General features: G+C 39.7%; 1 protein-coding gene across 7 annotated transcripts in view; it reads left to right on the top strand.

Annotated features, from left to right (window-relative positions):
- ZNF81 (zinc finger protein 81) overlaps nt 1-24,856 on the top strand; it is a 77,663-nt gene extending 52,807 nt beyond the window's left edge. For all 7 annotated transcript variants that reach the window (XM_017521105.2, XM_037735778.1, XM_017521106.1 and 4 more), the window contains 2 exons: nt 7,377-7,472; nt 17,447-24,856. In XM_017521105.2, coding sequence (XP_017376594.1) covers nt 7,377-7,472; nt 17,447-19,155 — 1,805 coding nt within the window. In that variant the 3' untranslated portion in view covers nt 19,156-24,856. The remainder of the gene's footprint in view (nt 1-7,376; nt 7,473-17,446) is intronic.
- The last annotated feature ends 1,241 nt before the right edge of the window (nt 24,857-26,097 follow it).

The following is a 26,097-nucleotide window of genomic DNA, read 5'->3' on the forward strand; positions in this document are numbered from 1 at the left end:
AAAGTTCTCGTGTTGTGTTTTTCAGCTCCATCAATTCATTTATATTCCTCTCTAAGCTGTTTATTATCATTAGCATTTCGTCAAACCTTTTTTCAACGCTCTTAGTTTCTTTGCATTGGATTAGAACATGATCTTTTAGCTCAGAGAAGTTTGTTATTACCTACCTTCTGAAGCCTGTTTCTGTCAATTCATCAGGCTCATTCTCCATCCAGCCTTGTTCCCTTGCTGGTGAGGAGTTATGATCCCTTGGAGGAGGAGAGGCGTTCTGGTTTTGGGTGTTTTCATCCTTTTTGTGCTGGTTTCTTCCCATCTTTGTGGATTTATCTACCTGTGGTCTTTGTGGTTGGTGACTTTCAGATGGCGTCTCTGAGTGGATGTCCTTTTTGTTGCTGATGAAGTTATTTCTTTCTGTTTCTTAGTTTTCCTTCTAACAGTCAGGCCCCTCTGCTGTAGGACTGCTGAGGTCCACTCCAGACCCTGCTTGCCTGGGGATCACCTGCAGTGGCTGCAGAACAGTAAGGGTTGCTGCCAGTTTCTTCTTCTGTTATCTTTGTCCCAGAAGGATACTCACTAGATGTCAGCCCTCCTTTATGAGGTGTCTCTTTGGTTATACAGGGGTCGGGGAGCTGCTTGAGGAGACAGTCTGTCCCTTATAGGAGCTCAAGTGCTGAGCTGTGAGCTCCGTTGTTCTGTTCAGAGCTGCTGGGCAGGTACATTTAAGCCTGCTGCAGCAGAACTCATAACTGACTTTTTTCCCCAGGTGCTCTGTCCTGGGAAGGTGTGGCTTTATTTGTAAATTCCTGTCATTCTGCTGCCTTTTTTCAGAGCTGCCCTGCCCAGCAAGGAGGTAGCCTAGTCACAGTCTGCCAGCAGAGGCGTTGCTGAGCTGCCGTGGGCTCTGCCCAGCTGCTGTGTGAACTTCCTTACAGTTTTGTTTATAGGGGTATAGCTAGAACTGCCTCAGTAATGGCGGTCTGCCTCAGTAATGGCCGACTGTCTCTGTAATGGCAGACTTCCTCAGTAATGGTGGATTGCCTTGGTAATGGTGGACTGTCTCGATAATGGTGGACTGCCTCAGTAATGGTGGACTGCCTCAGTAGTGGTGGACTGCCTCGGTAATGGCGGACACCCTTTTCCCCCACAGAGCTGGACTGTCCCAGGTCCAGCTGTGCTTGCTGTGAAACTCTCAATCCAGAGCATTTCAGATTGCTGGTCTTTGTGGGGGTGGGACCAGCCAAACCAGATCACCTGGCTCCCTGCTTCAGCCCCCTTTTTTCAGCTGAATGGGCAACTCTGTCTCTCAGGCATTCCAGTTGCCAGTTGAAATGGTACCCGGATTTGTGTGAGTTTTTGTGTGGAGACCCACTGCACGACTAAAACAGCTGTGCTGGAGACTCGTGGTGCTTTTCCACCCGGGAACCTCCTGGTCTGTGGTCAGTAAAAATTCGTCTGGAAATGCAGTGATCACTCACCCTCTGTGTTTTCGCTGGGAACTGCAATCCAGAGCTGTTTCTATTCGGCCATCTTGGATCCTCCTGAATTGTATTCTGTTGGGCAAAAAGTAAAGCTTGTAAGTGATGAACTTGAATATTTAGCTGAGGAGATTTCCAAGCAGTGTTGAAAGCACAGCCTGGTTTCTCTTTGCTGCTTATAGTAAAATGTGAGAAGAAAGAGATAAATTAAAGAAAGAATTGTTAGGAAAAAGGTACCAGAACTTGAAGATGTAGAAAATGTTCAGCCTATCCATGTGGCAAAAATTTAGAAAGTGTACTCTGGAAAGAACACCAAGGGTGTGTCTGGACAACCAATTACTAAAGAGATTTGGTGTGTGACTTGTGGATCCAATCAACTGTCTCACTAGAAATGCTTCCAGGTTGGACTGAAGAGGACAGAGACAGGAGAAAATGAAGGAAATCTGTTGGACTTCCGAGATTCTATAAGCAGGAAATGTGATGGTAAAGCTTGACGGTGAACATGTGTTATCCTTCATGAAAAGGGAAGAATGACTTTGAGGATGGTTCAGAGGCTAGTAGGGCTGTATCTGTCACCACAGGCCCTGAAAGCACAGGTTGGGGAGATCGGGGGACCCATTGCCTCCTTAGTTTCAGAGAACAAGGCCATCTCTTTGTTTTCAGGGCAGAGGGGGCAGGGTCAAGGTTGCAGGGTTGTCATGTCTGATCTGAGGTTACACCATTTATTAGTCCACTAGTTCTCACATTGCTATAAAGAAATACCTGAGACTGGGTAGTTTATAAAGAAAAGAGGTTTAATTGCTTCATGGTTCTGCAAGCTATAAAGGAAGCATAGTGGCTCCTGCTTCTGGGGAGGCCTCAGGAAGCTTCCAATCATGGCGAAAGGCAAAAGGGAAGCAAGCATATTACATGGTGGGAGCAAGAGCAAGAGCGAGCAGGGAGAAAAGCTGCACACTTTTGAACAACCAGATCTTATGAGAACTCACTCACTATCATGAGAACAGCACCAAGGGGATGGTGCTAAACCATTCATGAGAAATCCACCCCCATGATCCAGTCACTTCCCACCAGGCCCCATCTCCAACATTGGGGATTACAATTTGACATGAGATTTATAGGGGACACAGATCCAAATCATATCACACTTTTTAACAGTTTCACATGCTCTTGAACTTTCTCTTCAAAGCTCTTTTTAACTTTCCCTTATGGTTCTTGTTGACTATCAATTTTGTGCAGGTATTTAGCCTTAGATGGAGTTTGCTACCACTTTGGGCTACATTCTCAAGCAACATGATCCCAATAACACCCAGGCCCAGTGCACCAGAGCCTGCTGCTGGCCTCATACCATCAACAGGCTAGGCTGCAATCAGAAGGACTTGGGTGCTATGAGCAACAGTGGGGAGTGGGCCTTCTCTATGCCACATTTCCACCACCCCCACTGTGGGTCAGAGGTTCAGCACTGGGCTCTTCCATATTCACTTGCTGTTACTGAGGGAATCCTTGTTCAGTTTCTTCTCCACTAACTTATATGCTTAAATTCAGTGGGTGAATAAATTCTGGTCCAATAGCAAGCCAAAAAGTATTTCTCAAAAGGAGAGTAGTTATCTACTACTAGAGTATGGCAGGACTTTGCTTCCAAATCCTAAAGATCTGCACTGCAATTCACCTATAGGGGATTGTCAGAGGCTCCAAGATTGTCAGAGGCTCCAAACAGCATACCTATCTGCACTGTCACTTCAAGCACCATTGGATCTGCTGGATCATGTGACCCAGGTGGCAGAGCAGCTTGCACAGCAGCCTGGATCTGTTGTAGAGTCTTCTCTTGTTCTGGGCCCCACTGAAAACTAGCTACTTTTTGGATAACTTGGTAAATGAGCTAGAGTAGCATTACCCACATGAGGAATGTGTTACCTCCGAAATCCAAAGAGGCCCAGTAGGCATTGTGCCTTTTTTTTTTTTTTTTTTTTTTTTTTCACTTATAGGAGGGGCCAGGTACAATAACTTGTGCTTTGCCTTAGAAGGGATGTCTGGACATGCTCTATACCACTGGACCTCTAGAAATTTCCCTGAGGTGTAAGGCCCTTAAATTTTTTTCAGATTTATTTCCCACTCTCTGATATGTAAATATCTTACCCATAAGTCTAGTGTAGTTGCTGATTCTTGCTCAATAGGTCCAATCAGCATTATCTCATTAATGTCATGAACCAGTGTGATATCTTGTGGAAGGGAAAGGTGATCAAGATGCCTGCAGACTAAATGATTACGTAAGTCTGGAGAGTTGATATACCCCTGAGGTAGGAAAGTCCGGGTGTATAGCTGGCTTTGCCAGCTGCAAACAAACTGCTTCCAGCAGTCTTTACTAACAAGTATCTCTCTCTCTCTCTCTCTCTCTCTCTCTCTCTCTCTCTCTCTCTCTCACACACACACACACACACACACACCATTTGTTAGATCAATAGCTGCATACTGGGTACCAGGGATGAATGTGTTAATTTGCTCAAGCAATGAAACCACATCTTGAAGAGCAAGTGTAATTAGAGTCACCACTTGGTGATGTTTACAGTAATCTACTGTCATTCTTCAAAATTCATCTGTTTTCTGCACAGGTCAAATAGGCAAGGTGAAGGAGGATGTAGTGGGAATCACCATCCCTGCATCCCTCATATCCCTGATGGTAGCACTGATTTCCACAGTCCCTCCAGGAATGCAGTATTGCTTTTGGTTTACTATTTTCCTAGGTAGAGGCAGCTCCAGTGACTTCCACTTGGCCTTCCCCACCGTAGTAGCCCTCATTCCACAGGTCAGAGAATGAATGTGGGGATTCTGCCAGTTGCTGAATGTGTTCCTTCCAATTATGTATTCAGAAATTGGGGAAATAGCCACAGGATAGGTTCGGGGACCCACTGGATGCACTGTGAGATGGACCTCAACTAAAACTCCATTAACCACTACACTTCCGTAAGCTCCTACTACTGGTGGACCATAGTGGTGTTTGTGGTCTCCTGGAATTAGTGGCAGTTCAGAGCCAGTGTCCAGTAATTCCCAAAATGTCTAATTATTCCTTTTTCCCAGTACATAGTTATCTTGATAAAAGGCCACAGGTCCCTTTGGGGAACATTAGGAGAAAGATTTAAGAGTATAAGTTTTTGGCAGTGTACCAGGGTCTTTCCCTAAGGAAACCTGGTTTTCCCTTCATTCACGGGGTTCTGGGTCTGAGTCTGCAAAAAGGCTCAAGCCTGGGAATTGATTGAAGGGCTGCTTATATCAAGAGAGCCTAAAGGGAAGATCAAAGGTGGCAAAAGGAAGAAGGAGGAGCAGAAACAATGGGAAGGGAGAGGTCTTGGAGGAGACTGTTTGGGGAGAGGTAAAGTTTCCCAAGGAAGCCCTTGACGTTCCAAATTATCCTTAGTAATATCATGCCAACACGACAGGAAACGGGTAGAGTTGGTGGAGCATATAGCCAGCAGGGGTTCAAAAAGGAGTGTTTTGGTAGACTGAGAAGCTCCCATGTTTTTTGACTAATAGTACTTTTATGCTTATAAATAGAGAAACTTGGGACTGTGACCCAGCTTCTGTTCCTTACAGAACCCAGCCTCTTACAAAGAGAGAAGCCTAGAAAACTAACCCAGTCTTTCCTTGCATGGGACTCTAACTTAGCTTCTTATAAACAGCTGCTTACCTGGAACTCTAACCTACCTTCTAGCATGAGAATCACTTGAACCCAGGAGGCGAAAGTTGCAGTGAGCCGAGATGGTACCACTGCACTCCAGCCTGGGCAACAGAGTGAGACTCTGTCTCAAGAAAAAGAAAAACAATCAAAATCTGTCCTTACTTTGCTTCAGTGGCCTGTCACCCAGAGGACTAGCTCAGGAGTCAGACTCATCAATGGGTCCCCAATCAGTCAGGAGTGAAGACAAAGTTCAAAGGTGCATACTTGAGAGGTGAGAAGTCTGGGGTCCAGTGAGCAATCTGATCTTCCCCAAGTTGTGGATCTTATCTGAGTTGTGGATCTTATCCGAGTTGTGGATCTTATCTGAGTTGTGACACCAAAACTGTCAAAGAAAACCAGATATGGCCAGTAGTTAAAGCAGTGAAAATAGATTTTATTCAGAACTATTACAGTAGGGGAAAAGCTATCTTGATATAGAACTGGGCTCAGTTGCAAATACAGCATGGACAAGTAGGGATTTATAAATATAACCCAGTAGCACAGTGGGGCCAGTAGATAGAAAATGACTAAGAGGAAACATCAGGGGAAAAGGGGGATTGTTACTAAACTGACCTAACAAGATTCTTGCTGAAGGCAGGCAAGGGTAATCAAATATTAATTGGGGGATAGTAGAGGATAAGAATTTGATCAGATATCGAGGGTGATCGGATATTGAGGTTAGGGGATTCTAGCTAAACTGATTTACAGGAATCTTACTAAAATTGGGCAATGCAAAGATTTGCCCTTGGTAATCATGATCTCCAGCCAAAACCATAGCTCCAGCCAAAACCATAGCTGTTTGCCAGTTGATTCAGGGGCATGAGGGACCCAAAGTGGTTGGGTGGGAGTTTGAACTTCTAGTTCAGTGGAACCATTGTGTGTCTCCTGGTGGAAGCATTTCTCCCTTTGGAATTAAGACCTCTAGAACAGCAGAGCATAAGGTCAGAGACAAGTAGCAAACATTTTGCTAGTGGACCATTAGGGGTAATAGTGAGGGGTGTCATTCTTGGCCCAGGGCTGCCTACCACCCAGTGGGCTCAGAGGACAGATCATGGAGCCCATGAGATTATTCACAAGGCTTAGAATCTAATCAAATTTTCTCTGCTAGGCTTCAGACTTGGGACCCATGATCTCTTTTTTCATTCTGGTTTCTCCCTTTTGGAATGGGAATATCTAACCTATGCCTGCCCCACCATTGTATTTTGGAAGCAGATAACTTGTGGTCTGGTTTCATAGGTTCACAGATAGAGAGGAATTTTTCCCCAGGATGAATTATACCCTGTATCATCCATAACTGATTTAGATGAATTAGATGATGAGATGTAAGACTTTTAGTTGATGATGTTGAGATGTGATTTTTGACTTAAGAGTTGATGTTGGAATGATTAAGGCTTTGGAGGATGCTGGGATGGGGTGAATGTATTTTGTATGTGAGAAGGACATGAATTTTGGGGGACTAGAGGGCAGACATTTATGGGTACAATTTTGTCTTCCCCAAAAGCTATGTGGAACTCCTACCCCTAAATACTTCAGAATGGAAATAGAGTCTTTACAGAGGTAATCAAGTTAAAGTGAGGTCATTAGGGTGGGCCCCAATCTAATCTAACTGATGTCCTTATAAAAAGGGGAAAGTTGAACACAGACATGTGCACAGGGAGAACACCATATGAAGATGAAGGCAGAAATTGGGTTATTACCTGCTACAAGCATACATAGAGGGAAGACAGTGAGAAGAGACCCAGGTAGAAGACAGCCATGTCACTAGAGTGATGTATTCAAAAGCCAAGGAATGCCAAAGAGTGCCAGAAAACACTAGAGGCTAGAAGATGCTAGAAAGAGTTCTCTCCTAGATCCATCAGGGAGAGCATGACCCTGCTGGCACCTTGATTTCTAACCTCTAGACATAGGAGACAATACATTTCTGTTGTTGTAAGCCACTAGGTTTTGGTACTGTGTCATGGCAGCCTTAGGACACCAATACAGAGCCTCGTTGAGGGTGTTTCTCATCACCACCACTGAGCTATTTGGGACATCTGAACTGTGTGAAGGTGTCTCCCTTAATTTGTCTGAGATTCTTCAGTGCCTTTTCACTGCTGTGATTATTACTCAGTTCCTAAAGAAATGTGGTTACTTCTCCAAAGAACAAATGGAAAGCAATTTGCTGGACCCAATTCTCTATCATGTCCTGTTAACAGGGTTCGAAGTCCCCAAACCAGAGGTCATCTTCAAGTTGGAGCAAGGAGAGGGGCCGTGGACATGGGAAGGGGAAACTCCACATCACAGCTGTTCAGGTGAGTGGATGTGACTCAGGCAGATGGGGACATGAAGTAATTTTTTTTTCCTAAGAAAGACTGATACCTTTAAAATGCTGTTATTGCTTAAAGGTCGGCAACTTTAGAAATTGCTTGAGGATAGGTAGCATTGGCCTCTCGGGTGCCAAATTGTTCTCTCCCTTTATATCTCTTACTGTTACCACCTGTCTTCTTTGGTTGGCTTTCTTCCAGGAGAATTGCCTCAATTCCTATACTCTGGATCATATGCCAGGCTTCCTCACTAGAGATCTTGCTTCCTTGGATATTCTTTCCTTCCATCCAATTTTTATGCATAATTCCTTAAACCACATCCCAGAGTCTTAGATTCTTATCACATACATTTCAGTTTTACTGGATTTGACTTTTTGAAAATCAGTTGGTTGCCTCGCTTCTGTTCTTCCTAGCACTCTTGTACTTTATTCTTTCTTTCGTTCTCATCTTCTCACTCTAAGGTACCAACAAACTCTCTTCTACAGCCAGCCTCACCTCCCATTGCCTTTGTGAGTATCACCTTCAGATTCCTCACTCCTCTCCACCTTCCCATGGCCTTGTGCCTCTCTCCCGTAATCTGACTTTATGGTCACTGTCGCTTAGCATTTCTTCTTTTAAAATCCATTTAATTAATGGATTTTCATAAAATGTGTACAGAATGAAGTGTATTTTAAGTGGGCAGTTTGATAAGTTTTGATAAGGGTATACGCCGGTATAACCACCACCCCTATCGTGATATATAACATTCCTTCACACAGAATGCTTCCTCATGCCCCTTGTAGTCAGTACACACAGCCCCAGGCAACCACTGACATGCTTTTTGTCACTCTGGATTAGATTTGTCTTTATTAGGGTTTTATATAAATGGAATAAAACCTTATATACTCTTTTGGATCTGGCTTCATTTGCTCACCATAATCATTTTGCAATTCATCCATGTTATTAAGTATATCTCTGGTTTATTCCTTTTGAATGAGGAATAGTATTTCATGGAATGAATATATTACTATTTGTTAATCTCTACACCTATTGATGGATAGGTGGTTAATATTTGGTTATTGTGAATGAAGTTGCAATGAACATTCTGATATGTCTTTGTGCGAACATATGTTTACCTTTTTCTTGGGTAAATGCCTAAGATTAGAACTGCCAGGTCATGTAATCAATGTATACTTACCTTTATAAGAAATTGCCAAACTGTCTTCCAAATTGGCTGTACCATTTTACATTCCCAGTAGCAATACATAAGGATTCCTGTTGCTCCACATCCTTGTCAACACTTAACATCAAACACTTTTATTTTTGCTATTGTAATGGATGTTATGATTTCAAGTTGCATTTCTCTTAGGAGAATAATGATGATCTTAAGCATCTTTTTATGTGCTTATTGACCATTTGTACATTTTTGGTGTGAAATATCTACTCAGATATCTTTCTCATTTTTATTGGGTTGTCTTCTTATTAGTGAGTTTTAATAATATTTACTGGATACAACTCCCTTGCCAGAAATACGTATTGCTAATATTTTGTTCCAATCTGTGGCTTGAAATTTCATTTTCTTGTTGGTGCCCATCAAAGAGCAAACATTTTAATTTCAATGAAGTCCAATTTATCATCTGTTTTACTGTTAGTACCTTTTGTGATCCGTTTAAGAAACCTTTGCCTATCACAAGGCACAAAGATTTTCTCATGCTTTCTTCTATAAGTTTTATCATTTTAACTTTTTCAGTTAGGTCTGTAATTCATTTTTCAATACTGATGTCTAATTGTTCCAGAAACATTTGTTGAAAAGGCTTTCTTTTTCCTGTTGAATTCCCTTGGTATGTTTATCAAAATCAGTTGACTTTATGTGTATGAGCCTGTAATCAGGTCTCTCTTTTCTGTTCAATTAGTCTATTTGTCTGTCTGCTTTAAAGTATAGATTTTATTATTATTTAGATATGACGAAGCCAACAGATCAGCAGATAACTGCCATTGGAAAGATAGTTTTTTACAGTTCCCAAGAGGCAAGGGCATACCACACCATGCAGGGCCACACATACCACACATGTTTGGAAGCACCAATGTCAGTTGGAACCTAGAAGGAGTTAGGGGAAAGCATGGGCCAGAACCTTTATTTAGGTTTTGTGGGAAGGAATAAACTAGGCAGGGTCAACACGCTAGGCAGATTTAAAATTGGCTAGTTTGAATAATTCCATTGGGCTCTAGGGTATAGGGACTGTCCCTAGTTGCTTGGTACCTGTCCCTGGGGTGATTAGAGCAGGGGGATAGTGGCTCAACCTGTGAGAGCTCAATAAAAGATGTAGTTGTGGGTTTGGGCTATGTGTTGGCTGGTTTGCATATGAAATGCATCTTCAAGGTCAAGTTATTTCCTAATCTGTAGAATTAGCTATCCTTGGGAGGGGCAGTCTCTCCAGGATCAGTTAAGCCCCAGATGCCAGAATATCAAGGATACAGAAAATAAGAAAATATAGTTAATAGATTATCCTTTTAGCGAACCCGTACTATCTTTATCACCATAGTTTTTACAGTAAATCTTCAATCAGATAGTATAAGTCCTTCAACTTTGCTTTTTAAAAATTACTTTGCTCTTCTAGGTCATTTGCATTTTTATATACATTTTATAGTCAGTTTGTAATTTTTACAAAAAAGCCTATTAGGATTTTGTTTGGAGTTCAGTTGACTCTGTAGATCAATTTTAGGAAAACTGACATCTTAACAATATTGAGCCTTCTAACCCATGAACGTGGTATATTTCTGAAATTATTTAGATCTTTAATTCCATTTAGCAGAATTGTATTGTTTTCAACATAGAGATCATAGGAATCCTTCCTTAAGTTTATCCCTAAGTACTTGATATTTTTGATCCTGTTTTACATGGCATTGTTTTAGTTTTAGTTTTTTATTTTCATTGCTAATATAAAGTTTTTTTAATTTTATTTTTAGATTGTTTATTGCTAGTATAAGTCGCTAGTGATTGATTTTTGTGCATTAACTGTATCCTGAGGCACTGTTAAATCTACCTATTAGTTTTCTTGTAAGTTCCTCAGGGTTTTTCATATGAGTAATCATTATCTCCTAAAAATAGGGACACTTTTACATTTTCCTTTCCAAATTCATACTTTTAATTTATTTTCCTTATTTTAATATCTTTCAGTTCAATGTTGAATGGAAGGGGTGAGTGCGGGCATGTTTGCCTTGGTTCTGATATTGTGGGTAAAAAATTTAGTCTTTCACCATTAAGTTAGATACTAGCTGTAGGTTTTCTGTACCTACCCTTTAACAGGTTGTGTAAGTCCCTTTCTTATCCTAGCTTGTTTCAGAGGGTTTTTTTTTTATCATGATTGAGTGTTGAATTTTGTCAGATGCTTTTTCTGCATGTATTAGAGTGATATTATATGAGCATTTTTGTTCTGTTACTATGGTGAATTCATTAATTTTTAAGTGTTGAATTAACGTTGCATTTCTGAGATAAATACTAGTTGATTACGATGCATTAGCTTTATTATATATTTTTGGATTCTACTTACTGATATTTGGCTTAAAAGTTTGCATTTTTCACGAGTGATTTGGTTTATGGATTTCATTTCTTTCAGTGTCTTTGTCATGTTTTGATATTACGGTTATACTGGCTACTAAAATGAGTTTTGAAGTGTTACCTTCTCTATTTTCTGAAATACTTTGTATGAGATTGTTATTTCTTTTAATGTTTCATGGAATTAACCAAGAAAGCCACTTGGACCTGGAGTTTTCTTGACAGGAAGGATTTAATGACAAGCCCAATTTTTTAAATAGACATAGGGCTATTCAGACTTTTTGTTTCATGTTTTGCCAGATATAGTAAGTTGTACTTTTCAAGGTATTTTGTCTGTTTCCTCTATGTTGTCCAATTTAATCCTGTTGTGGTCTGAGAGCATACCCTTTATGATTTCAGCATATGATCTATCTAGGGGAATGTTTTGTGTGTCCCTGCAAAGAATGTATATTCAGCTGTTGATGGGTGCAGTGTTCTATAATCTATAACTCAAGCTGGTTCCATGTTGTTAAGGTCTTTTAATAATGTGTTACCGATTTGTCTTCTACTTGTTCATTCAATTATTTGTAATTTGGGTGGGTTAAAAATGACAAAGAGATTTTAAAATTTATATGGATATGCAAAAGACCTAGAATGGAAAACACAGTCTTGAGGAAAAAGAAAAACTATGGAGGATTGACACTACCAAATGTTAAGATTTACTATAAAGCTATAGCAACCTGGACAGTATAGTATTGGTATAAAGACAGACTAATGTATAAATGGAACAGAAAGGAGAGACTAAAAATAGGCCCATTAATATACAGACAACTGATTTTTGACAAAAGTGCCAATATAATTTGAAGGGAGAAATCTTTTCAAATTGTGCTGAAACAAATGGATGTCGTTATTAGGGGGAAAAATCATACTTTGACCCCATACCTCACATCCCTATACAAAAATTAATTCAAGTTCTAGTCTTATAGAATTGTTTATATTGAAATAATCTGCCAGACAGATAAAAAAAATTGTTAACCCTGGAAAACATATTTTTAAAACTAACTACTGAAGAGTGTTATGGTAAAATGGTATTCTGTTATATTGTTCTGAAGAATGTCAGTGTTCTTATCACAGCAGGCAATTAACTAGGTTAGACTGACAATGGAAATGCTGTGTCACCTAAGGCAAGTGGCAACTCAGGTCGCAGTTCAGCCCTGCTTTCAGTTTTCTCTAGCCATGCAAGGTTGAGGGGTCAGCCAGAGACTTAGCAGATTTTATACAGAGAATTAGGAATTTGCTTTTTTTTTTATTCTTTCTTTTTGCGTTGACCCTTTAACCTCCAGTGGCCCTGGGTATCCAGGCCTTCTTCCCCTAATTCCTCTCACAAAAGGATGACAAGCTTTAATGGGAATTTTAGCTGCTCCACATTGCTGCTAAGAGTGCAGCTACTCTCAACAGAAACCCAGGAAAAGAGGGAACTCACTACATGCTAGTCACTTCCTCTAACTTTTGACTCACCTCCAAACAATGCCTGCTTTTGTTTGATTTTCTTTTTGTTTAGTTTTGTTTTGTTTGTTTTTCCAGAGATTATATTTACTATCGGTAGAAGAGTCATTTTTAGAAGCTTACTTCTCCATACTGGAAGTGAACTACTCTTACCATTGATCCTTGTACATTGACCTTGTATTCCGAGACTTTGCTAAATTTTGCTTGTTAATTCTAGCAGGTCTTTTTGTGAATAAATACTGTAAAACTATCTGCATACATTATCATACCTTTCTGTCATTTCCTTTTTAGTCTATATCCTCTTTATTTTTATTTTATCTTGCTCCCAATCTGAAGGCAAAAACTTCCCATCTTTCACCATTAGGTATATTAGCTGTGATTCTTCTTAGATGCCCTTTATTAATTTGTGGCAATTTCTTTCTATTCCTAGTTTGATGAGAGTCTTAAACATGAATTGATGTTGAATTTTCTAAATGCCAAATGCTCTTTATGTATTTATTGAAATATGCATTTTGTTCTACTGATATGGTGAATTTTATTGATTTTTAGATGTCAAACTAAGCTTGCAACACACATCCAAATATCCTGTAAGTCAAAAAAGATATCACAATGAAAATATATTGAGTGAAATGATAGTGAAAATAGGACACATCAGAACTTGTGGAGCCGGGTGCAGTGGCTCATGCCTGTAATCGTAGCACTTTGGGGAGGCTGAGGTGGGCAGATCACCTGAGGTCAGGAGTTCAAGACCAGCCTGGCCAACATGGGGAACTCCATCTCTACTAAAAATACAAAAATTAGATGGGCGTGGTGGCAGGTACCTGTAATCCTAGCTATTCGGAAGGCTGAGGCAGGGGAATCACTTGAATCCGGGAAGCAGAGGTTGCAGTGAGCCAAGATGGCACCACTGCACTCCAGCCTGGGCAACAGAGTGAGATTCCAACTCAAAAAAAAGAACTTGTGAGATGAAACTGAAGCACTATGATGAAAGTTTCTTATTTTATATATATATCTCTCTACCAGAAAATTAAAAAGATTAAAAATTGGCTATCTAAGTGTGCACGTCAGGACATACAATAGTGAAAAATAACAAAGCCAAAATTTGCTTCTTTGAAAGATTAATACAGTTGATAAATTTAGCAAGATCAGTCAGGGAGAAGAAAGAGAAAACACAGATTATCAATGCCATGAATGAGGAAAAAATCATTGCAAATCTTACAAGCCTTAAAAAGATATTAAGAAGATATTATAACCAACTTTACCCCCCAAAATTTGATAACCGAAATGAAATGGACAGTCATAGAAAAACAGAAATTATAAGAAATGTCACAAGAAAAAAGATCAAAATCTTAGTAGTATTTTTATCTATTAAAGAAATTGAACTTATAATTTAAAACCTATCCACAAACAAAGCTCCCAACCCACATGGCTTCACTGGTGCTCTCGGTCATCTAGAGAAGAAATAATAGCAATATTACTCATGTTCTTTTGGAGGAAAGAAAGAGAGAACACTTCCTATCTCATTTGATAGTAAATTGAACTTAATGTTTTTCCATGTTATATAACACATCACCAATAACTTTCCCCTCAGTGCCATCTGTAAGGTTACCAATGTTTCCAGTTTAAAATTTTATCTGTACAGTTTCCTTTATCTATGCCTACTTCAAATTGTTTGCCTTGTTTTTAATGCCTGCCATAAATGAAACATGTCTGTGTATCTCGGCTTTTTATTATTTTGTGCTCTGCCTGTCCAGGTAATATACATTTTCCTTTTGTGTTCAGGCTTCCATCTATTCCATGAAATGGTCCTTACTTACTTCAGATTTATGACTCCATTTTTTTCAAAGACAGAGTCTTGCTTTGTCTCTAGGCTGGAGTGTAGTGGCACAATCTCGGCTCACTGCAACCTCCGCTTCCTGGGTCCAAGCAATTCTCGTGCCTCAGCCTCCCTAGTAGCAGGGATTACAGGCATGCACCACTACACCCAGCTAATTTTTGTATTTTTAGTAGAGACAGTGTTTCACCATGTTGGCCAGGATGATCTCAATCTCCTGACCTCATGATCTGCCCGCCTTGGACTCCCAAAGTGCTGGGATTACAGGCCTGAGCCACTGCACCCAGCCTATTACTCCATTATTTATAACTCTTCCCCATTTCTGTTTCCCCATGTCCCAGATGCTTTTGCCACCATTAAATTTCGAAATGAGACCTTGTGTCTTATTTTCATTATTCAAATGCTAAGCATGAAGAAAATACTTACTGATATTAACTAATTGAATTTGTGGCAGATAAGAATAGAATTTTGCTGTGTTTTAGAAGCATTTAAAAATTCTACTGAGTGGAATTCAACAGATTGTTATTGGAAAGTAAACACAATGGCACCAAATATTTAAAAGTTTACCCTCTTCTGCATTGTTTCTGTTATAATTAGAAGTCTATTACAGTGGTTAGCAAAATGAATAGCATAAAGAGTGCCTGCTTTTGACATTCAGAAGAAAAACATCTTACTAGCAATATAAGTAGATTAATTTTCCAAGTAAAAATTTCTTAAACTGCTTTCTGAAGCACATATACCTTTTTTAATGGCATAAAAGAAAATGCTAAGCAGACTTAATGGGGAAAGAGGACATGTCCTTTGATTTGAAAATAAACTGGACTCTTTTTTGAGGCATCTTTATGCGTGACAAGTAGAATGTAACCTTGCGTGAGCAGCTCTTTTTTCTAGACTGATGACTCTTCATTTATGTACTGGTCATAGAATATGGGGTTCAGGAGAGGTGTAAAGAAGCTTTTTATTGCAGGAGCAAATTTTTTACAATGAACGTTGGTACTAGTGATGTAATAAATAATTGTCTGGTACAGCAAGGGATTTATAATTTAAATAAAGTGAAAAGCAGAACCACTTCTCAAACCATGCCTAGGGATCCAGTCCTTAATATATGTCCAGAATAAATTAAAGCCAGATGTGTGAGAATGAAAATGCAACCTAAGAATAGGAGAATGAGATTTGGGATGGAATATGTGGCTGAAGTACAGTATCAAACCAACTAAAAGGGGACAAGTGAATTTGATGACTCAGAGCATTCTCAATATCTAAAATCTCTTACTGAAAAAGTCAGTGGTATAATTTTCTCAGGTTAAAATTATTTACCAATAATCTAATACATCTCATGCACTGTACTAGGAATAGAAACATCCATAATTCCCACTCTGGGCAATAATAATGTGTGAATTATGCTAACGCTAATTTCTAGCAATAGATTGACAAATACAGTGACTAAAATAGTAAATAATTGTATTTCCCTCTTATGGGAAACCTCATTGCTCATGATTGTTCAGGAATCCAAGCTCCATCCAACACACCTTACTCCACCATCTCAGGTTTTTTGTGGCATCTGCGTGCTTGAATCTGTGTTTCTGCCAACTCCAGGTTTAGTAAGCAAGATGGTAGAAGCGAATATGGAGAAAACATGCCGATGGTCTCAGTGCTCCCATTTGAAAGTGGCAGCATCGTTTTCTCTCACATTCTTGTTTTGAGAACACTGTCACATGGCCACACCAATTTCAAAGGAGGCTGAGAAATGCTCTATGACTGGACATCCATATGCCCAGATGCTACTCTGTTAAATGCAAAAGAACAGGGAAACTGATTCTAGTGGATAGCTTTCAGTCTCTACCACAGATGACTTGTCTTCTCTGTTATTTTTTGTTAGATATATATAATGCAAGTCCAAGAAAACAATTAAACCTAGATGGAGAGTTGGAGTATAGACATCTATTTACTGTTTGTATAGGTTAGGATGGCTATGACTACAGTATTTTCATAGACATGAATAAATTATTTTTATCACATATATTTTGTATTTTTGCTGGTAAGCAAGATTAGTGAGGATTTAGAATTGAAAGCTAATGAAGACTTAAACTCCAAGCCAAGGCTCTCCTAGATCTTTCCCCTGAAAACTCTTGTATTGTCAATCTTCTGTCTACCCTACCTAATATCCAAGCTTCCTACCAAAATAGAACTAGACTGCTTATGTTGAACACCAGATCTAACACTTCATAACCGTGTTTTATGGCAGATTATGTAACTGTCATGACCTTCACTTTTCTTATCTACAAAAGGTAGATAGTAATAGTAGATAACTCATAGGACCTCTGAAAGGATTAAATGAGTTCTTATGTACAGTCATGTACCACATAATGACATCAAGTGTCTTAAGATTGTAATGAAATTGGAAAATGTCTATCACCAAGTTACATCATGGCCATTTCTGGGTTGTAGTGCAATGCATTCCCTTTTCTATGTTTAGATATGTTTAAATACACAGATACTTACTATTGTATTATAGTTGCCTACAGGATTCAGTACATTCACATACTGTATGGATTTGTAACCTAGGAGCTTCATCCAAAAGGCACACTTGATTGCAGATCAAACAGTTCATACTGGAGAGATGCCTTATGAATGCAGTGACTGTGGGAAATCTTTCCCTTCTAAGTCAGAACTCTAGATGCATAAGCGAATTCACACAGGAGAGAAACCCTGTACCTACTATACATCTAGGCTATATCATGTAGCCTAGATGTGTAGTAGTTTATACCATCTGGGTTTGTACAAGTACTGTACACTCTATGATGTTTGTGCAAGAATAAAATTGCCTAATAACAGCTCTCTCAGACTGTATCCTTGTTGTGAAGCTTCGTGTGATGGCATATATTTCTTAGAACAGTGCCTGGAATATTGTAAGTGTCATGTAAGAGTTTGGCACATAAAAGTGCTATATATGTATTTCTTGTCATCATTGTCTTATTAGATTTACTGATTTCAGTAAATACAAACTGTTCAGTAATACTGTGTTCAGTTTGTATTAGCTTACGTGTAACTTTTCATCTCTTGCGGTCTGTTGTTTGTATCAATTTTTCTTTTTCTTTCTCTTTTTAGATGGGAAATTTGGAATTAAGCCTTCCCAGAAAAGAATTTCTGGAAAATCTACATTCCATAGTGAAATGGAGGGTGAAGATACACGAGATGATTCATTGTATTCTATTTTAGAAGAATTGTGGCAAGATGCTGAACAGATAAAGAGATGTCAGGAAAAACAAAACAAACTTCTGAGTCACACTACTTTCCTCAGTAAGAAAATATTGAATACAGAGTGGGATTATGAATATAAAGACATTGGAAAATTTGTCCATTCAAGCCCAAATCCCATTCTTTCACAGAAAAGACCCCATAAACGTGATTCATTTGGGAAGAGTTTTAAGCATAATTTAGACTCACACATTCATAATAAAAGCAATGCAGCAAAGAACCTGGATAAAACTATTCGGCATGGTCAGGTTTTCACCCAGAGCTCTTCCTATAATCACCACGAAAGTACCCATGCAGGCGTGAAGTTCTGTGAACGTAATCAGTGTGGAAAAATCCTCAGCCTCAAACATTCACTCAGTCAAAATGTGAAATTTCCCATTGGAGAGAAAGCAAACACATGTACTGAATTTGGGAAGATCTTTACCCAGAGGTCACACTTCTTTGCTCCTCAGAGAATTCATACTGTGGAAAAACCTCATGAGCTTAGCAAATGTGTAAATGTTTTTACACAGAAGCCACTACTCAGTATATATCTGAGAGTTCATAGAGATGAAAAACTCTACATATGTACTAAATGTGGGAAGGCCTTCATCCAGAATTCAGAATTAATTGTGCATGAGAAAACTCATACTAGAGAGAAACCCTTTAAATGCAATGAATGTGGGAAATCATTTTTCCAGGTATCATCTCTACTCAGGCATCAGACAACTCATACTGGAGAAAAACTCTTTGAATGCAGTGAATGTGGTAAAGGGTTCTCCCTGAACTCAGCCCTCAATATACATCAGAAAATTCATACTGGAGAGAGACATCACAAATGCAGTGAGTGTGGGAAAGCCTTTACCCAAAAATCAACACTCAGGATGCATCAGAGAATTCATACAGGAGAGAGGTCTTATATCTGTACTCAGTGCGGGCAGGCCTTCATCCAGAAGGCACACTTGATTGCACATCAAAGAATTCATACTGGAGAGAAGCCTTATGAATGCAGTGACTGTGGGAAATCTTTCCCTTCTAAGTCACAACTCCAGATGCATAAGCGAATTCACACCGGCGAGAAACCCTATATATGCACTGAATGTGGGAAGGCTTTCACCAACAGGTCAAATCTCAATACTCACCAGAAGTCTCATACTGGAGAAAAGTCTTATATATGTGCTGAATGTGGTAAGGCCTTCACTGACAGGTCAAATTTCAATAAACACCAGACCATTCATACTGGAGAGAAACCCTATGTTTGTGCTGATTGTGGGAGGGCCTTCATCCAGAAGTCAGAGTTGATTACACATCAGAGAATTCATACTACAGAGAAGCCTTATAAATGTCCTGACTGTGAGAAATCCTTCTCCAAGAAACCACATCTCAAAGTACATCAACGAATTCACACAGGGGAGAAACCATATATATGTGCAGAATGTGGGAAAGCCTTCACTGATAGGTCAAATTTCAATAAACATCAAACAATTCATACTGGAGATAAACCCTATAAATGCAGTGACTGTGGAAAGGGCTTCACCCAGAAATCAGTTCTCAGTATGCATCGCAATATTCATACATGAAAGTAACCCTGTTTCTTGAAAATGAGAGCCTTATCACAAAAGTCAGGTCTAACTATATATTATAAAATTCATCCAAGACAGATCCTATATGAATATGTTATCTCACTTGAGATGGAAAAAAATTATTCAGAAGAAACACTCTTAAGAATGCACTGAAGGAGGGAGAATTTCTATATTTGCACAGCCTCATGAAATATAGTAGAAGTCATTGGGAAAAACGTTGTCAGTTTGGTGTGGTAGGAAAAGCCTTCCTATAGAAAGTATTATAAGTCAAATTGTTACCAAATTCTTCATAGGAAGGAGAGTGCAAATTATGTAAATGATGGTCATGTTTACTGTGTTACATTAAACAATTTAAAGTGATAACAAAATGAAAGGTAGTGCAGCAAAATAATATAACTGATGAGTAGACCTGTCAGTTCTATAGGGCATTTGTGGCAGAACACAGTACATAACAGGAGGAATATTAATTTTTTTCAAATTTAGAATATGTTCATCAAATGTTTCTTACTGAATATGTCTATCAAATATGTTTCTTACTGAATATTTCTATCAAGTGAATCCACAGTTTAAAAGTCACTTTGGTTTTATATATACACACATCTGCAGATATAATTTTATATGAACACACAAATACAGTCCTATCATTCATACTGGTTTCCATGACATAGTATCCATGACATGTTTTCTTTCTTTGTGGTACAATGCAGAGTAGCCACAGATTCCTCCCATCCCAAGTAGCATCTCTTTGTCTACTACTTGACTTTGAACTTGGCCATGTGACTTCCTTTGGCCAATGAACATTAGCAAAGAGAATCAATAAGAAGCTTGAGAAGTGTGCAAAGCCTGCCTTGAAGCTTAACCTCTCTTGCTGCTCTTTGCAAACTTGAGAAATCTCGAATTGCCCTACTGGGGGATGAAAAACCACCACATGGAGCAGTGGTGAGCCGCCCTGCTGAGGCCCCTTAGACCAAGTAGCCTGCCAATTGTCAGAATTAGGAGTGAGGTTTTCCCAGACCTCCACACCAGCTGAGCCAGCCTAGCTCAGAAGAGCCATACCAGTTATTCCAGCCAATTTACAGAATTGTGAGATAAATAAAATTATTACAGTTTTAATCAACATAAGTTTTAGGGGTAGTTTGTTGTACAGAAAATGCTAAGTAATATTTGAAAGTATATGATTGGGGGAGGGGGCATAGTGGACCAAAACATGACATGTGGCATTGGCTTTGGGTCTGAGTGGCAGGTAGAAACTGGAAAAATAGTGAGGAAATCTGTTAACAAAGGTTGGATAGATGGCAACCCATGTTATTTAGTAGGGAAAAATATAGAAAAGCAATTGTCATCATACTCTGTGGGAAGATAGAGAATGGACCAAATGAACTTATGGATCTGGCTAAGGAGATTTGCAGCAGTATATGGGAAGTATCAGATTGCTTCTTTTAGCTGCATATAAGATACAGAAAGAGAGAAATGAACTAAAGAAATAACTTATCCATTGGCAAGCAGAATTCAGAAGACATACAGAAAAGCCAAGGATTGCTGGGTTGGAAAATAACAGTTTCACATCGCTAGTCTCTCCAGCAATCAAAATATTCTCAAGGTAAAACATGGCCTCAGGGTAAAGATCAAATCATGGTTGTGTCTATAAGACTCTGTATTACAATGTGTGAAATAGTTAAGTTGGTGCTTAGGAGACCATCTCAGCTAAACTTAAGGGCTTCTAAAAAATCTTCATGACATTGTCCCATAGAAGCCTGACATACTACTCAAAGCGGAGAAAGATCTATCTTTGAAACAATTTCTGATGTTGCATTTGGGGAAAGGTGTAGATCCAAACCAGATTCATAGGAAACAAAGTTTTTAATAGAGTTTTACTAGTAATACTACCTCCAGGTTGGACTTCCAGGGACCCAAACAGTTCAAAATGAAAAGTGGCCCCTGGATTCCCCTCCCTAACTTCTATGAATAGGATACAAGCTGAGAAAGTTACTCAGTTGCAAGCATGGTCCATTTCTTATGGGAAATGAAGGGCATCTCAGAGGGAAGACCCAAGAACAATATATTAAAATGGACTGAGGAGCCATTCCCAGTGAGAACTGTGCCCTAATCAAGAAACATTATCTGCCCCTGGAGCCAGGGGAACTGACATTTGCTCTTTGGGATTTCAGAATTGTTATGGAACAGTGACTTATATGTGTCTCTTGGTCCTCTTTTTGAATGGGAGTGTCTAACACAGTTATCCTGTACCTATCCCACCATTGTATATATTGGGTATGTGTTGGGGGCATATAACTTGTCATTTAGCTCACAGGTGTCTGGATCAAGAAACTGAAAAACTGTACCCAGGGAACCTCAGCCACAACTGAACCTGATACAGAAGACTTGAGATCCTGGATTGGAACGTGACGCCACAATTTTGGATGAGAAATTTGGACATCCTGGAACAGGGGTGAACATATTTTGCATGATGGGTGGTAATGTGAATAATTTGTGACCAGAAGACATACTGTGTTAGATAGAAAAATGCTACAGATGTCTTCGTCCCTATCTATGTGCCCTTTTTCAGTCTTTATATCTCTGTGTTTCAGTTAGAATAATTTCTGTTGATCTATCTTCAAGTTCACTGATTTTTTTTCCCTTACCCTGGCTCTGTCAAGTCTGCTGATGAAACTATTGAAGGCATTCTTCAACTCAGTTAGATTTTATTTTTATTTCTAATATTTCCATTTGATTCTTATAGTTTTCATATTTCTGCTGAAATTCCCCATCTTCTCATGCATGTTCATGTTTTCCCCTATACCCTTTGTCTTAGTTTGGGCTGCTGTGACAAAGCACCGCAGATTTGATGGCTTATAAACAATGGAAATTTATTTCTCACAGTTCTAGAGCCTGAAAATCTGAGATCAGAATCCAGCATGGTTGGGTCTTGGTGACGGCCCTCTTCAAGGTTGCAAACTGCTGACTTCTTATATTTTCCCATGTCTACAGATAGAGAGCTCTTTGGGATCCCTTTTATAAGGGCACCAGTCCCATTCATGAGGTCTCCACCCACATTAACTAGCTACCTCCCGAAGGCTCTACCTCCTAATACCATCACATTGAGGATTAGGATTTTAACATATGAATTTGTGGGGGGATGCAAATGTTCAGCCCATAGTACCCTCTAACATATTAATCATAGTTATTTTAAACTCCCTGTCTGATAGTTCCAACTAGCAGGTCAACTCAGTCTAGATCTGTTGATTGCTTTGTCTCTTAGTGGTGAGTTGTCTTCTCTTGCTCTTTTGCATCTAATAATTTTTGGCTGAATGTCAGATGTTGTATGTAGGGTAGTAGAAACTGAGATAAATAGCAGTTATTCCTGGAAATAGCCATGGTTGCCCTTTTGATAGGCCATTAGCATGGGGGGATTGAATCCATCTAGTCAGAAGTTAGGCTGAGTTTGTGCTTCTTTGTTGCCAGTGTTACCTTTGCTGTACCATAGACTTAAAATTCCTCTAATGTTATCTTGTGCTTGAGGTAGGCTCTGGTTTGCCCAGAGAATTTTTATTATTCCCAGACCACACTTGCCTTTAGGCCTGTAGGCCTTTCCTGTGTGCTAGCATCTCAGGGAGGGCCACTCTCCATGTTATTGCCTCTATATTTGTAGTAGACAAACTGTTATTACTTGGTTCTGGCTGACCTGGTGAGTTGGGGGCGGGGGTTGTCCTGGGCCAGCCTCAGTTTTTGTCAGGTCCTGCATCCCTGGGTCTTGAGGGTGAGGTTTTTCGGTAATCCTACCCTCTTCCACTGGTAGAAGGCCTTTAATGATCTGGGCCCTGAATGGTCTCCTGCCCTTTTACCATGGGTGGAATTTTTTTTTTCAATTTCCCTCACTCAAGTCACAGTGAGGGAAATTGAAACTTTCCTGTGTCCTGAGGGCAGCAAGGTTGCTGAACTTCTAGTGGCTTAAGGATTTTGTTCTGTAAGGGAGTAGGGTCCCACTGGGGCTTTGTGCCATTTCTATATTAGCAGCAGTCCCCTTGCAGTCCTACCCCATGGAGGTAGGCTTTCTCCAGTCTTCTTCCTTGCCCCTGTGTTTCTTGTGAGCATTCAGTGGATGTCTATGGAGAAGAGCCTGTAAGTAGAGGCCAACTACCCTTAGGTCTACAGCTCTCACGAGTCTCCCACACTCAACTTTTAGCAATTCATTAAAAATTCTTGTTGAATTCTTACTGCTTATATGGTGGCCTCATCTTCTTCCTTCCTGCTTTCAAGCTAGTTGGTTGCTCTATAATCTTAGCTCTCTGAAGTGCTCAAGAAAAATAATGTTTTTGCAGATTACCCAGCTTTATTCTTGTTATAAAGATGGGAGCAGTGTTCTTTCCAGATGTCTGCATCCTAGGCAGAAACTAGAAGTCTGGACAGTCTCTACTGTCTCCTACTGTCAGAATATATGCCCCTTTTCAGTGTGACTTTGCCACTTCACCCATCAAGAGGTAGGATCTATTTCTTCACCCCTGAAACTGGGCTTGACCATTTGTTGGCCAATGGGACATCAACAAATATTATACAAGCAGAGGCTTGAGAAGTGCCTGCACAATGAGGCTTACCTGCTTTTGCAGCTCTTTGGAATCCTGAACCTGTGTGTGAAAAAGCCTGAACTGTGCTGTTGGAAAATGAGAGAGATCACATGCAGCAGTAAGATCACATGGAGCAAAGACCAGCCATCCCAGTTGAACCACCCTACACCAACACCACATGTCACAACTATCTGACAGGAATAATGCATCTATAAACCAATTAACAGCTGAGGCTCCCTAGCACCTTCAGAGGGAGCATGGCCCTGCTGATACCATGATTCAGATCTCTAGCCTCTGGAACTATAAGACAATTTCTGCTGTTTTAGGCTGCCTAATTTGTGGTAGTTTGTTATAGCAGCCCTAGGAATCAAATATGCTTCTTAGTTAAATCTATGATAGGTACTAGTGTATGAAGCCATCCTAGGCATCCAGTCTTGGTCAACACAACTTTGGTTGGCAGCCTCCGACATAACTCTGAATGATCCCCACCTCTTGGTATTTGTGCTCTTATATAATGCCCTCCTCTTGAGCTTAGACTGGAGTTAGTGACTTGGTTCTAGTGAAAAGAATGAGGCAGAGGTAATGGGATTTCATGTCCAAGATTAGTTACAAAAAGACTGTGGCATCCATTTTGGGTGCTTGCTTACTTTCTCAGATGGCTCATCATAGGGGAAACCTGCCACATCATGAGATAGCCCTGTGGAAAGAACCACATGAGTGAACTTAGAATCATATCCTCCCCAAGTTTAGCCTTCAGATGAGGACCACAGCCAGATAGCTTGACTCGTGAGAGACCTTCAGCCAGAGGCATCTTTTGAGCCACACTTGAATTCGTGACCCACAGAAACTGTGAGATAATAAATGTTGTTTTAAGCTGCTAAATTTCAGCGTAATTCGTTACACAGTAATAGTTTAATAATATACTGGCCCAGATTAGGAAGGTTCTGCCATCCATCCCAGCCATCCCAAACAATTACCAGAATAATGGATTAAAACATTAATTAAGTCACTAAGTTTTGGGTGGCATGATACCAACCCAGAAAAAGCTAACTGATATATTTATTATTTGTTGCATTTCTTCCTCCACTGTTCTTCCCTAACAGATAACCAATACTAATCAACTACTGAGAACACTTTTATGTTTTCATCTCTGCTCATAATTATATATAGACATACATATGTTCCCATGCCTGTCATCAGATAGAAGTTATATAAGGATTATTTCCTTCTTTGATTTTCAAAAATGGGATCATAAATACAACCACCTCTGTAGCTTGCTTTATTATTCAACAATATTTCTTTTGAATGGTTGCATGATAGTTCATGGGGTGGATATACAATAATGTAGTATTAAACCATTTGCATTTTTAAAATTTATTCACTCCCATTTTCAACCTGTTTGTCACTGGGAACAATGCTGTTCAAAATATTAAAAGATAGTTTGCATAGTAATTAGGTAGATAAGCTCAGGAACCCATCTGCCAGGGTTTCAATCCTGGCTCTACTAGCTTACGTGACCTTGGGAAGGTTAGTTAACCTCTCTGGTCCTGATGGTTTTCATCTGTAGGTACCAGTGCAATCACACTAGTACCTATCAATGGATTTGACTAAGAAGCACATTTGTTTCCTAGGGCTGCTATAACAAAGTACCACAAATTGGGCGGCCTAAAACAGCAGAAATTGTCTCATAGTTCTGGAGGCTAGAGATCCGAATCACAGTGTCAGCAGGACCATGCTCCCTCTGAAGGTGCTAGGGAAGGAGCTCTTCCATGCCTCTCTCCTAGCTTTTGAGAGCGTCATTTGTTGTGTGGCTTATAGATGCATTATTCCTGTCAGGTGGCTGTTTTCTCCCTGTGTTTCTTCGTATCTTCCCTCTGTGTGTCTGTTTCCAAATTTCCCCTTTTATAAGGACACCAGTTATATTGGATTGGGGTTCACCTTAATGGCCCCATTTTAACTTCATTACCTCTGTAAAGATTCTATTTCCAAATAAAGCTATATTCTGAAGTTCTGGGGATTAGGATTTCCACACATCGTTTTTGCAGGTAGACAATTCAACCCATTAACAAATTAATGCATGTTGTGTAGAGCTCTAAGAACTATGCATGGAGAGAATTTCTTAATGGTTATTAGATACACCTCGCTTCCGGAGCCTGCATAGGTCCCCCTACAACTCTCTGTGCTTGGGATACTGAGGTGGAATTTGAGAGCTTGTTTCTGGCATCTTAGTGTCATCCAGCGATCTAAAGAAAATATAGGTAGTAACAGGAAAAGCAGGCCTAAGACCAAAGCTTGTGCTTTGGGTCAAGAAGATATATCTATAGAAGATAATGAGAAGGAGCAACCAGAGAGGTAAAAACATACCAGGTGAGCAAGA

The sequence above is a fragment of the Cebus imitator genome, unplaced genomic scaffold (genome assembly GCF_001604975.1).
Source record: "Cebus imitator isolate Cc_AM_T3 unplaced genomic scaffold, Cebus_imitator-1.0 Scaffold961, whole genome shotgun sequence".
In the NCBI taxonomy this organism is placed as follows: domain Eukaryota; kingdom Metazoa; phylum Chordata; class Mammalia; order Primates; family Cebidae; genus Cebus; species Cebus imitator.